Source organism: Dasypus novemcinctus, chromosome 5 (assembly GCF_030445035.2).
Source record: "Dasypus novemcinctus isolate mDasNov1 chromosome 5, mDasNov1.1.hap2, whole genome shotgun sequence".
Classification (NCBI taxonomy): Eukaryota; Metazoa; Chordata; class Mammalia; order Cingulata; family Dasypodidae; genus Dasypus; species Dasypus novemcinctus.
This window is the reverse complement of record NC_080677.1, coordinates 135,066,167-135,079,499: the sequence shown is the minus strand read 5'-3', so window position 1 is coordinate 135,079,499 and position 13,333 is coordinate 135,066,167. Positions and strand designations below refer to the sequence as shown.

Below are 13,333 nucleotides of genomic sequence, written 5' to 3'. Positions count from 1 at the left end.
AAGAGACTTAATACTGACTGTTGACAAGGATTTGGAGAAACTGGAACCTTCATATATTGTTCATAGGAATGTAAAATTGTAAAAATATTTTCAAAAATAGTTTGGTAGTTTCTTAAAAGGTTTATTAATAATACACCTACCATATGTTCTAGCTATTCCACTCCTAGGTATTTTTCCCAAGTGAAATGTAAGCATATTTCTATACAAAGGCCTCTATATGAATATTTATAACACATTATTGGTAATAGCATGAATTTTGAAGGAACTCAAATGCCTACCAATGGATACACTTCCTGTAACATAGCCATACAATGGAATATTGCTCTGCAACAAAAATGTGTGAACTGTTGATACATGCTACAAAATGGATAAATCTCAAAATAATTATACTTAGAAAAAATTGCCAAAAATGAGGACATACACTAATGACTGCATTAATAAAAAAATGCTAGAAAAAGCAAAGTAATGTTTAGTGACAGAAAACAGTTACTTGGGGATGGGAAAAGTGATGGGAAATTTCAGGATGGAGAGATTACAAAGGGGCAGGAGGAAAATTTCAAGAATTTTTATTTGTTCATTTTCTTGATCATGGTGATGTTGTCACGAGTGTATACACACATAAGTCAAAACTTGTAAAACTACTATTTTAAATATGTACAGACAATTACCCTCACGATTTAGAGGTGGAGTGGACATTGCCCTCATGGGGTCCTCATCCTGGAGAAATAAAATATGGATTAGAGTGGAGTTACTGGTATTCTAATATAGAATTATTGTGACTCTAGCAATGGAAGAAACTGTATCATTGATGTGGAGACATTGGCCACAGGAGTTACTCAAGGCAGGGAGAGGGAAGAAGGGGAATGATTTGGGGGCATTTTCAGGACTTGGAGTTGTCCTGAATGATATTGCAGGGACAGATACAGGACATTATCTATCCTGCCATAACCCACTGAAAGGACTGGGAGAGAGTAAATAACAACGTAAACTATAATCCATACTGTGTAGCAGTGTTTCAAAATGTATTCATCAAATGCAATGAATATGCCACACTGATGAAAGAGATTGTTGATATGGGAGGAGTGGGAGTGAGTGGGGAGTGGGGGTATATGGGAACATCTTATATTTTTTAATGTAATATTTTATGTGATCTATGTATCTTTACCTTAATATAGCTGTTATAAATGATTTTCCAGTATTTCTTATATCTGTTTCAAAAAATAAATTGGAAACTATCATCTTTTTCTGGTCTTGTTTATAAGGCACAAACTCCTAACTTGGTTAATATAAATACTTTGTAAAATTTTACAGTGAGCTTAGTGCTCATTAAAAATGAAAACAGCAACTAAGAGCTCCTGAAAAGACTAGCCAGGCCACTGCACCACCTCCTTGCCCTTGAAGGACTTGCTGGAGGTCATTGTTTTTATGCTAAAGTCTGTAGGACTCCCACTGGCTTTGGTTTTATATTAAGTACATTTTACTATAGAATTGTCTTGGATATCAGTTCCCCAAAATATCTTAATAAAGGCAATCACTTTGACTATGGACCTCTTTAGATTTAGAATTTCAGAAAATTAGAACTTGGTAGGGTCTTGAAACCCAGTTGTTTGTTTCCATATTTCAGTTAGGGTCATAAAGGCCCAGAGTTGAGATATGAGACAAGCAGGAAGCACAGCTTACCTAATTCTAAGATTCAGGCTACTGATACTCTTTTCCTTATTTCTACTCTCCCTTAGTAAATAAACCTTCATTGGATGAGTTTTTCCACATCTGAACTCATTCAGTAAAGAATGAATTAACAAAGGTCCAGGGCACCATTTTTTTTCACTTTATAAAAAATAAAATAAAAATATGAATGTGTTCTGTTGCATCTACATTTCATCAATTAAACATTTTAATTACCTAGTAATGTCTGAATATCTTATTATATCTTAATATTCATTTGAAATTTTCAAAATAAAAGGAATATACAAGTCACTGACAGAGCATACACATTATATCTCCTTGGTATGAAAATACTGCAAACTTTCTACATTCTTAAAAATGTGGGAAAGGAATGAGTGAGGAGTCAGATAACTTTCTTTAATCTATGTTGACTAAATACAGATTTCTAGGCCCATAATAAAAAATAATATAAAATTAGGGGTCCTATAAAATTCCAGTCAGTCTATTTCTTTCATGAGGTACAAGATGTGAGATCATTAAAATATTGTATGTGAGGTACAGCATTTGTCTTAAAAACAAACAAACAATTGAACACAGACAATTACTACTCATTTGCTGCTCTCCATTCCTGGAAATTTAACTTATGCATAAGCTTATATTCATTTTATGTACTTTACTGAAAAAGGACAATTAAAATTTTAAAAATCAATAAAATATAAAACCAAAATAACATAAATAGATCTTCACTAATATCCTGGAAATCATTAAGGCAATTTATGTTTTATGCATTACATTAAACTTTCTAAAGTTCTTCAGGATGACTTAGATTCTGGGTAATAAAAATAATTTACATTTTTTATTTATATTAATTCCCTTTCCTAGTTCTTTCATAAATTAACAACCAAACATGTAAGCTTCCTGTTTTATATGAATAACTATGATAGGTAAACAAACCAAGAACTAGACATGCCCTTTCTAACACTAAGTATTAGTAAAATGTGCATCAGGCTGATTCACTAAACTGCATGATATCCAAGTGCATATCAGTCAAGGCCCTTGATCTAAAAAAAACAAAAACAAAAAATAACAATAACAAAAAACTATACTTAAATGGAGAAGATATGCCAGGAAACAGCCTGGTGTAATGAAATATGCCAAGAACTGGTGACCAGGGGATGAGGGTTTGAGTCTTGAGTCCCAGAATTCCCACTAACTACCTATATTTTGTTGGATCTCAGTTTTTATAAAATGAAAAGAGGATTAAACAAAACGACCTTGAAAGCTGTACCCTCTTTTAAAATACGCCCTTTAAGATAGAGGATTCTCCAGGATAAGAGGAACCAGTTCTTACCATGAAAGTTTACCAGTATCAATTGTCTAGATTAGGGGAGCTGGGATTTCAGTAGGAACCACATGCCACAAAACAGAGCAGATGGACGGGTCTGACATCCAAGCCTTTTAAAAAGCAAGCTAAAGAGTGATACCTACAAACATGAGCTAGGGCAAAAATCTTCTGAAGTGACTTCTAATTTTGTAACATACTCACTTCTAGTTTCTGGACATTAATTTTTTTCTTTTTCTTTTTCTTTTTCCCCCTCCCCCTCTACCCACCCTGCCGTTTCTGCTGTCTGTGTCCATTCACTGTGTGATCTTCTGAATCTTTCTCTCTTTTTTTGGCTTCTCTTCTTGTTTTTTCTCCTCTAGGATTCACTGGGATTCAATCCTGGGGATCTCTGATATAGAGAGTGGTTCCCTGTCAGCTGTGCCATCTCATTTCCTGGTTTCTGCTGCACTTCACCTTGACTCTTCCCTCTCTTTTGTTGCATCATAATCTTGCTGCATGACTTACTTGTGTGGGCACTGGTTCACTGTGTGGACACTGTGCTCACCGCCTGGGCACTGGGCTCACTACGTGGGCACTAGCATGGGCACTCGGCTCGCTATGTGTGCACCCACACAAGCACTCAGCTTACTGCATGGGCACTTGGCTTGCCACTTGGGCACTGGCTCACCCTGCAGGCACACTTTCTCTTTTCTCTTCTTTTTTTTTTACCAGGAGGCTCCAGGGATTGAACACAGGTCCTTCCATACAGTAGGGGGAAGCCCTATCAATTGAGCCACATCTGCTTCCCTGGACATTGATTTTGAAGGAGAATTAGTTAGGGAGGAAAAAGGGCAAAGTAAGAATGTCATATTATGTCAACAATCAATAAAAATACACACGCCTTGTTTATCTTGTTTTAGTCCATAGTAATATATGAATCAGTAGCTGATCTAATAATTTAGTAGGATTTTCCACAGAAAGAGAGTCAGTAATTACGTTTTCTCTTAAAATCTAGGAGGAAAATCCATTAAGCCATGAAAGAGGAGACCACTTAATTACAAAGATGTATATTCTGAGTGAAAATATAGAAAATGGATGGTATGCCCCATGAAGAAAAGCTCTGTTGATCTATACAAATAGGAGTAGGAAAAGTATCAAAAGAGAAGGGTGTATCTTGGAGAAAAGAGAATATTAAATTAGGATTTTGACTTTTATGAGAGGGCAGAAAAGGAACAAAAAAAGCCTTTAGATATAAAAACTGATAATTTACCAAAATGTGAGTTTTAGAGAATATACTACATTGACAAGTAAAAGGGGAAAGGCAGAGAAAAGAACTGGCAGAAGAGGGAATGAGAGTGACAATTAAAAAGATAGAGATATTCGTAAAGATTTAAACAAGGTCTTAAGGAAAAGAAAGATGATTCTAGCAAAACTCAGAGAAATGAAATTGGGGTGATCATGTGTATTAGTCAGCCAAAGGGATGCTGATGCAAAATACCAGAAATTGGTTGGTTTTTATAAAGGGTATTTATTTGGGGTAGGAGCTTACAGATACCAGGCCATAAAGCATAAGTTACTTCCCTCATCAAAGTCTATTTTCACGTGTTGGAGCAAAATGGCTGCCAACGTCTGTGAGGGTTCAGGTTTCCTGGGTTCTTCCCTTCCTGGGGCTTGCTTCTCTTTCCTCTGTGTGGTTACTTTCTGGGGTTCCAGCTTAAGGCTTCAGCATCAAACTCCAACATCAAAACTCCAACATCAAAAACCCTCAATTCTGTCCTTTGCCATGCCTTTTATCTGTGAGTCACCCCCAACCAAGGAGTAGGTACTCAATGCCCTACTAACATAAGAGGTTTACTCTTTAAGTAATCAAGTAAACCTCTGAATCCAATATAATCCCATATGCCCAGATGAAAAGACCAGTTTACAAACATAATCCAATATTTCTTTTTGGAATTAGTCAATAATATCAAACTGCTACACCATGCTTTCCTAATGCAGCCTTCAAAAGTTCAGAGCAGTATTAAATTTTGAAATAAAGGCTTTGGAAAAATGAAGCTAGGATTAAGTCTATTAAACTATTGAGTTATTATAGAAACTTTTTGTTTGTTTTTTTGTCTTTATTTTTTATATTATGTTAAAAAAATATGAGGTCCCCATATACCCTCCACCCCCCTCACCCCACTCCTCCCATAACAACCACCTCCTCCATCATCATGGGACATTCATTGCACTTGGTGAATACATCTCTGAGCACTGCTGCACCACATGTATTATAGAAACTTGATCTCACTAATTCTAGGACACCAGTGGCTGAGATCCAAAACTACTGATCCTAACCTCTGAGCATTGAATTTACTAAGGAAAACTGTAGGTAGAGTCCCACTCACAGTAATGGCTGAATTAAACTCCTATTGAACCAAACATATCATATGACACATATCACAACTACTTCTGTATCTGAGAAACAAAACTATCTGAAAATACTAGAAAGCAACCCAAACTTGGCAGATTTTGTAGGAGACTTCAAGAACCTGTAGGAGAATTCAAGAACCTGTAGGAGATTCTCCTATAGGAGGATTTAAGAACCTGAAAAGTGAAAGGGGAATCCCAGAATTAAGAGAACCAGTAAGGGGAGCCTCAAATCCTGTTTATAAATGCTGCACAAATCTCTGGTTGTCCCTGAACCATGCAAGTACTGGGGAGATTTCAAGCAGTATAGATAAGGATAAAAGAACAAACCTTAATTTGAGATGTCTCACAACTTAATTGTCCACTGAAATCACCAACTAAACAATTGGAAGTGAACAATCTTCAGAGGAGCATAATAGAATCCAGAGTCTCCACAACATTTATAATGTCTAGGATAAAACTTAAAATTGCTCAACATACATAGAAATGTAATTCATTCTCAAGAAAAAAACACAATTGACACAGACCAATCTCCGAATGACCCAGATGTTAAAATTAGCAGACAAGGATTATAAAGTGGCTATTATAACTCTGCCCATAAATTAAAGGAAAAGAAATTCATAATGAATGAAAAGATAGAAAATCCCAGCAAGGGATTTGAAAAAAAGAACAAACTGACAATTTTAGAATTGAAAAGTTCAATATATAAAATAAAACACTCACTTAATGGACAAATAGTAGAATGGCGATGACAGAGGAAAGAGTGAATTTGAAGAAATACAGCAAGAGAAATGTTCTTATCTAAAGAAGAGAGGATAAAAAGGTTTGAAAAATATGAACAGAGTCTCAGAGACCTATATGACAATATAAACTGAGCCTACAGACCGTACATTTGCTATCTCTTTCCTTGTGGTAAGTTAAGCACTAGAAGTAGAAAGTGGAAGTAGTTAGAAAGTAAAACGCTAAATAAATTTCCAGGAAGTATTATACCACAGCTGGCAAAAGTCAGAAAGCCTCTGGAGACACAGCACTTACCACTGTGGTTCCAGGTGAGTTGTAAACAGTTTTGAAATGCTTGATGTGCTTTCACAGAGGACTAAAACTTGGCACTGAAGTACCAACATTCTGTAATTAATTGGTGGAAAATGATGTTCCTCACCAGAAAATGGTGCCAGGTGATAAATAAGTATTGACTTCATGCCACATCTAGGCATACAGATAGGTGATCAGGCAGCAGTGTGACTATTAATCATTTCATTCATCAGAGAGCCACAGAGTGAGTCCTTTATCCTCATAGCACCTGGTATTGAGCCAAGACCAAAACTTACCGGGCCAAAGTTAGGGTCTACACTCTGATGAAAAAAATTAATTGGGGTTTACCTAGCTAATAACTCATTCTTTTCTTTTTGGCTTTGAAGACAAGGGAAGGGAAGAATGGAAACTAAAATGTTAAAAATTCATGCTTATAAAGGAAAAGTGAAGTCTTTTGATCTGTACCCTCAGATGATTGTTCCACAGGGGTGAGTTTCTTAACTGACAGAATCTTTGCCTCAGCTGAGCTGGAATCCTCACTGGCAAAACTGATTAGAAATGAAATGTCACAAGTTGGAAAAAAGTCCTTGCAGAATCTGCTAAATAGATGATCAAAAGCAGCAAATGATGTACCCATCTGTACATAGCATGAAGTGTGAATAATTACATCTCAGATAGTTTGTAGAATTGCAAATGAAATTTATCATTTAGTGATTGTTTACTACGTACAAATACATTATTTCATGGGGATTTCCTTAAGGATTAAGTGAAATAATATACACATTAGATTCCTTTTTTCCAGATATACAAAGAGAAATTAAATTAGGTCTTTCCTCTGTCTCTTTCTACTTGTGTTTTCTTTCGAAACTTACCATCTCCTCACTGCAAAGCTCATACCCCTAACTAGTATATGCCCTGCCTATAATTTATGGGACCTGCTCCTAAGGAGCTGTTTGCCTATGAGAGGAGGTGGTCATGTAAAAAGTAGCTATTATATACAAAGCCTTGTGAAGTATCCACCACAGTTAAAGAAAGGGACTAAAGGGAGTGAGTTTCCAGTCCTCCCTGTTTTAGGATACCCAAAGGTAAAGAAATAGTTCTTACCGTGTGACAGACACTAGTACCAGCATCATACATGGATTATCTTATTTAAGCCTCATACAACCCCTCCAATGAAGGTCCTATAAACCTTGACACAGAGACTGATTAGTCCGAGATCACACTGCTAACCAGTGGTACAGTTTGATTCCAGACTCCATGCTTTTAACAACTACTTCTACTGCTTCCCCAACAGGAAAACTGAAAATTTTTGCCTAGATGCCTAAGGTAATACATACTAACAAATTGCACAAAGATGTTTCCTTTTTAGCATAGATCTAAGCAAAGAAACTCAATTAAAACATTAAAACCTTAGCTTTCTCTCCAAAACTGAAGCTGAAAACAGAGCCCCTACTTTCACTGGAGTTACCTATTAGTTCAGCTGAATGTCACTGCTTGCTTCCCATAAGGGTGAGTTATGGCCTTCCATATCTAAAGTTGTACAGGCTAATGTTTGTACTTAAACTTGTACTTCAAACTTTTTACAAAATTTAAGCTTAGACTGTTTGCTCAAGAATGAACACCCCTTTCAAGTTCCCAGACCCAATTACAGTTTAGGGAAAGTTACTAGATGAACCTGTGTTTAAGGAAAGCATCCTATTGCTAATCATAACTCAGCTCTTCGTGGAACAATCCTCAACTTCTTGACTTTTCGGTCACTATGCCCAGCACGGTTTTGGGATGACTGCATGATTCCACAGGGGCATGGCTAATTTCCCAGTTCCACATGTCTGTAACTTCAGGGATTGTCTTGTCAGGATCAGTGACTTCTGCCTGTACCAGGAATGGCAGAGTGGTCGGTTACCCTTTGTGATCCTCACAGTGATGAATAAGGAGGCCTTTATATCCCAATTCTGGGTTCAGGGTCTGAGAGGGAATCTAGTGGTAAACAACATGTTAAAGAAAGCTAACCTCAGTCATTGAGTAGCCGTCCTAAGAGAAAAAGACAATAAATGTTTCCCAAGAAATGCCTGCACAAGAACTAACCATAATACTTATCTGCCAAATTATATTTGTGCTATAACAGTTATCTGCCAAATTATATTAGTGCTATAACAGTAATCAGTAAATGCATGAGACGGAGCAAAAAGCGAGTCCAACTGGAACTTTTTCCCTAGCAATTGAGGTCTTTCCTCCCATGGAAATCCTCCAAGATGACCCTTAAGGGCAGTATGTGAAATAGAAACAAACTTATTTAAAACTCTTAATAAAATAAACTAGCATTACTTAGTTTTATATTTTATTTTAAAATATTTCCATATAAATTTCATATGGTCTGTCCAGTTCTTTACTATGTTGAGTGTTGACCCCCTGCTACCCACTATTCACTTATTCACTCAATAACACTCAATAACACATTGTCTTCCACTATTTCCCTCTCCAGCATTATTAGATTGCTGCAGCAACCTTCATTGGGCCTTTTCAAAAGAAAACAACTTAAGGGCATTCTTCATTGAGAAAAGGAATTGGAAATTGTTTCTTTTAGTAGTCGAATAGCAATAATCTCAATATAGCAACTAGAAATCTTCAAAGGTTTTAAATAAAGCATGTGGGGTTGGATATGCATTTTAGAGAGAGGAAGAAATTTAAAAATTCATATTTGGGTTCTCACTTCCTGGGATATATTGTGAGTTTATAAAATAGTTTGTTAAATGAATGATTAATGGTAACTATTTATTGAATAAATATGACTCAATTAATTAAATATTCCTTGGAAACCTGCTAGATACACAGGGTAATCCCTAACTTAGTGAAGTATAGTCTCCCTCACATTTTCTAAAATGTTGCCATGTGTTCCAGCACTTCCCAGAAAGTTTTATTGGTGTCAATACCCTGCAGTCCAATTCTGCCAAGAAGCCACTTTAACACTGGAGCTGAAGGCATTTTTAAAAGAAATTACTGAATAATCTTCTGAACTCCACAGATGTCTCTACTACATAATCACTGATGTTTGAGACTTTATTATTTTTAATTTAAAATCTTATATCAGCTACTAAATATTAAAAAGACATTTCCTGTGGATATTAAAAAGAGTAAATGTTAAAAGTGTAACTACTCAAATCACAGTAATGAGAACAGAGATCAGAAATATGACTTGCCAAGTCAAATATTTCATCCAAACCTGATAGAGAAGAAAATGCAGGATCTTACTAAGTTAAAATAATGGCATTTAAGCCCTAAATCCTCATCTTACCCAACTCAAACAGACCAAGAGTTCCTTTATCCTCCAAAAGAATTCAATACCATTACTAACCCCAACTCCCTATATGCCTGCCCCAAACCCCAACAGAGATATTAATAGGAACGTTTTTCTAATAAAATACTAATAAACATAAATGCCTCTATGCATATAAAATATATATAGTAAAATAGGTGTGGCAATACATATATGGCTCTGCGGCTTCTCTGTGAAACCCAGGTAAGGAATTTCCTTTCAAACTAAGTACAACCTAAGGCGAGCCACAGGTAGGTGAGAAGGAGAAGAGAATTACTGGCAAAGGCCAAGGAAGGCTGCCCCGCACACGTGGTTTGCATGCAATCAGCAACCTCAGTGAAGAGCTGCTCGCCGCGTGCAACTGGCGGTTTCCCAGTCCTGTCCTTTGACACACTGCGGGCGACCAGAGAGGTTCTGCAACTATTCTTCAGACCACTGCCACTTTCTCTTAACATCACTAATTTCCTGAAGATAATTCCAAGCACATGTTGGCCCATTTAAATTAATGAAGCACGTGTCCGTGGACCCGACTAGAGCCGGCGGCAGGGGCGAGCCTAGCGCGCTCCAAGGAAGCTCTCTCAAGCGCTGGCCCAAGGGGTCGCAGTCTGGTTGGGGGCTGGGGGTGGGCTCGCCCACCATTGATCTCTCTTCCCTGAAATCTCAGCAATGCGGGGCGGGGTGGGGGGGGCGACGACAGCAGCATCTATCTGCCAGGGAGCCCGCAGAGCCCCACGGCATAGCACCGGATGATGTCCCATCTCAGGGTAACCCAGAGCCCGCGGGCGGAGTCCGGCCGCTGACTTTCGGTCTGTTAAGCACCCCATCTTCTCACCAACTCCGGGGACCCGTCAGCCATCTTAACTCAAGGACCCCCGACGGGGATGAGGAAGGACGCGCAGCTGCTCAGAATCCCCAAACCAGCCAAGGTCGGAACGCGCCCGCAAACACCCTGCCTCAGCCTGCTCCCGCACAGCCCCCTCCGTCGCGGGTCCCTTACCTTGTGGCCTTTCCCCGGGGGGCACCTGACGTTATTGGAGGCTCCAGCTGTTTGATTCATGTCGGGAGGAAGTTGTGGCTCCGAGTCTCACCCTTCAAAACTTCCTTCGGCGCGTGGAGGGCTGCAAGGGCCGGGTCTCCGAGGGACGCGCGGTGGGTCTTCCCGCTCGAGCAAAGTCGCGGGCGAGAGGGAGGGCTGGCTTCGCGTTGCGGGTATCCGCGGGGCTCCTCGCCCAAGGATGGATAAGACCGCAGCTCTCAGAGCTGTGAAGGAGCAGCAACTGCTGGGACCACGGAGGGAGCCCGTGCCAGCGCCAGCGCCTCCGAGGTCTCTGCCTAGTGCTGCCTTCCTGGGAAACAATCCAGGACTCTCAGAAACCCAGGCAAACCCAAAAGGCAGCTCCGAGAAGGGGCGAGGAGGTGTGTATGTTGGAGGTGGGAGGATCGGTGGTATAGAGTAGGCTCTTTCCTGGGCAAGAGCTGGGGAAACCCGTGAACGCTCGGGAACTCCGCGCCCCAACGCCACCCCGGAGGAGCCAACAGCCTCTAGAAACCCACGGGTTCGCGCTCTCCTCCTCGGATCTTTCTACAACCCTTTCCATACCCCCTCAGAAGCCCAGGCAGGACCGACAGTCACTGCGGACCCAAGCATCTCATCCCACCTCACCGCACAGGGGTTAATTAAGAAGGACAACCCGAGCGGCGGGCGCCGGGCGCTCGTTTCCAGCTCCTGCGCTGGGCTTCACTCGCCAAATCTTCCAGGGATGGTCAGGAGGTGGCATGCGAGGCTCTGCCAGGCGCCACCCTTAGAGGCGAAAGAGAGCAAGTGGACAGGGCGGAGGAGGAGCCCCTCCTCGCACGCCTCAGCTGGGACGGTAATGGGACTTATTGGCACAGTCCCCACAAGTCACCGTTGAGATGCAGGCCGGCTTTCAGCTGGGCACGCGCCGCGCGCTGAGGACCCTTTCTGCCTCCCTTTATGGCCCAAGCCTTTTGCCTAGGATGGTACTTGGGGGAGAGCAGCAGGGTGCAGATATTTCTTTCTGCACTAGAAGTCTTTGTACACCCTGCCAAGGCTTTTTCTTTTCTTCCTTTCCTTTCCTGCCCCGTCTCCCCCTCTCCTTCTTCCCCTCTTTTTGGTTTTCTTGTCACCTGCAGTGTCATGATTAATTAAGCAGCGTTCTGATCGAGGTCGAAAATGGTGTGAAACTTCAGAACTAAGAAAACCAAATGAAGAAAGAGCTACTGTTCCAGGAAGACTGCATTGCAACATTTTAGGACCACAAGTCCAAATAGTGGACTAAGAGCAAATTAAGATATAACCATATTATCTGGCCAAATGTTAAAATTTTCTAGATGTGTGTGTGTGTGAAGATTGTTGAGTTTTAGTATTCTGGATGAAAATTAAGCCACATAATTAGGTTTTCCCAGTCTCCAATCCCTAGTTTTATCATCTGTGAAATGAGTTGGACTCATCCCTGAGAACCAGGCAGCTGCACGTACTTGTTCAATCATATTGGGTTGGTAACATAAGCTCATCTGAAAGACATTTTAGTTCTGTTTCCCCTATGGAACCCTTCCTTTTATTCTTCAGTCATTTGCTAACATTCATTGTCTTTTTTCCTCAAGTGCCAGTCCAAGTTGAAATAGTCTCCATACTGTAAAATAAGTTTTTTGGTTTGAATGCTTTTGCCTGGTAAAGCAGCTCAAAAGCAACTCTATTTCTTTTCTGTGATTGGGAAGGCATTATTTTAGACTTGATGCAGGATAGGCTGTGGAGGCAGAAGTTGCTTAGAATATTGGCTTAGCTACTTTGCCATGTGCATCTTTGGGCTAGTTATTTCTCTAATTCTTACAGATCAGACGTAGGTGCTATACTTGATATTTTTCAGGTAACAAAATTGAAACTTAGAAATATTGATGTGCAGAGGATGCTTAGCAGAACTGTAGGAGTCCATAGAATGGCAGTCATTATTATTACTGTCTGAACAGGGAAATTGGGGGTGCTTCGCATTAATTTAGACACTATTGCAAAATTCCACTATTTTCATGGTTAATGACAACTCATGCTTTTATCTGTGTGATTACTTGTGTATTTTCTTTCTCCCACTCTAGATTATAAACTCCATTATGGTAGAAAAGAGGGGTTCTTGAGAATGATTCAAGCAAAGGAAACAGCATGTGTATGAGAACTATAAATCTATGAACTATAAATCTAGACTTAGAGCTTGATGGTTCACATCTGTACTATAAAATATATTTTATTAATAAAAGTTGGAAAGTATACAAAGAAGACAGGAAAGGTGCTACTATGTCTAACTGACTTTGTCACTGGCATTAACATACATTTGACTTTGACATAATCAATAATAGTATAGGAAAACAATGTTTTCCCTCCATGATACGAATAGTTTTATTTCTAAAAGTTCCCACATAGGGATTTTTGGGTTTCCCTATCTTTTCGTTCCCTTTCCTTTTTTTTTTTTTTTTTAAAGTTTTTTAAAAAAATTATTAAGGTATAATATATATAATTAAATACACAGACAATTTTGGAAATTGCATACATTTGTATAACCCACACCCCAATTAAGATA

At 39.4% G+C, this 13,333-nt stretch overlaps 1 protein-coding gene across 1 annotated transcript in view; it reads right to left on the bottom strand.

Annotated features, from left to right (window-relative positions):
• DPP6 (dipeptidyl peptidase like 6) overlaps positions 1–11,861 on the bottom strand; it is a 1,316,366-nt gene extending 1,304,505 nt beyond the window's left edge. The window contains exon 1 of the mRNA XM_058297586.1: positions 10,741–11,861. Coding sequence (XP_058153569.1) covers positions 10,741–10,800 — 60 coding nt within the window. The 5' untranslated portion in view covers positions 10,801–11,861. The remainder of the gene's footprint in view (positions 1–10,740) is intronic.
• Between the last annotated feature and the right edge of the window lie 1,472 nt (positions 11,862–13,333).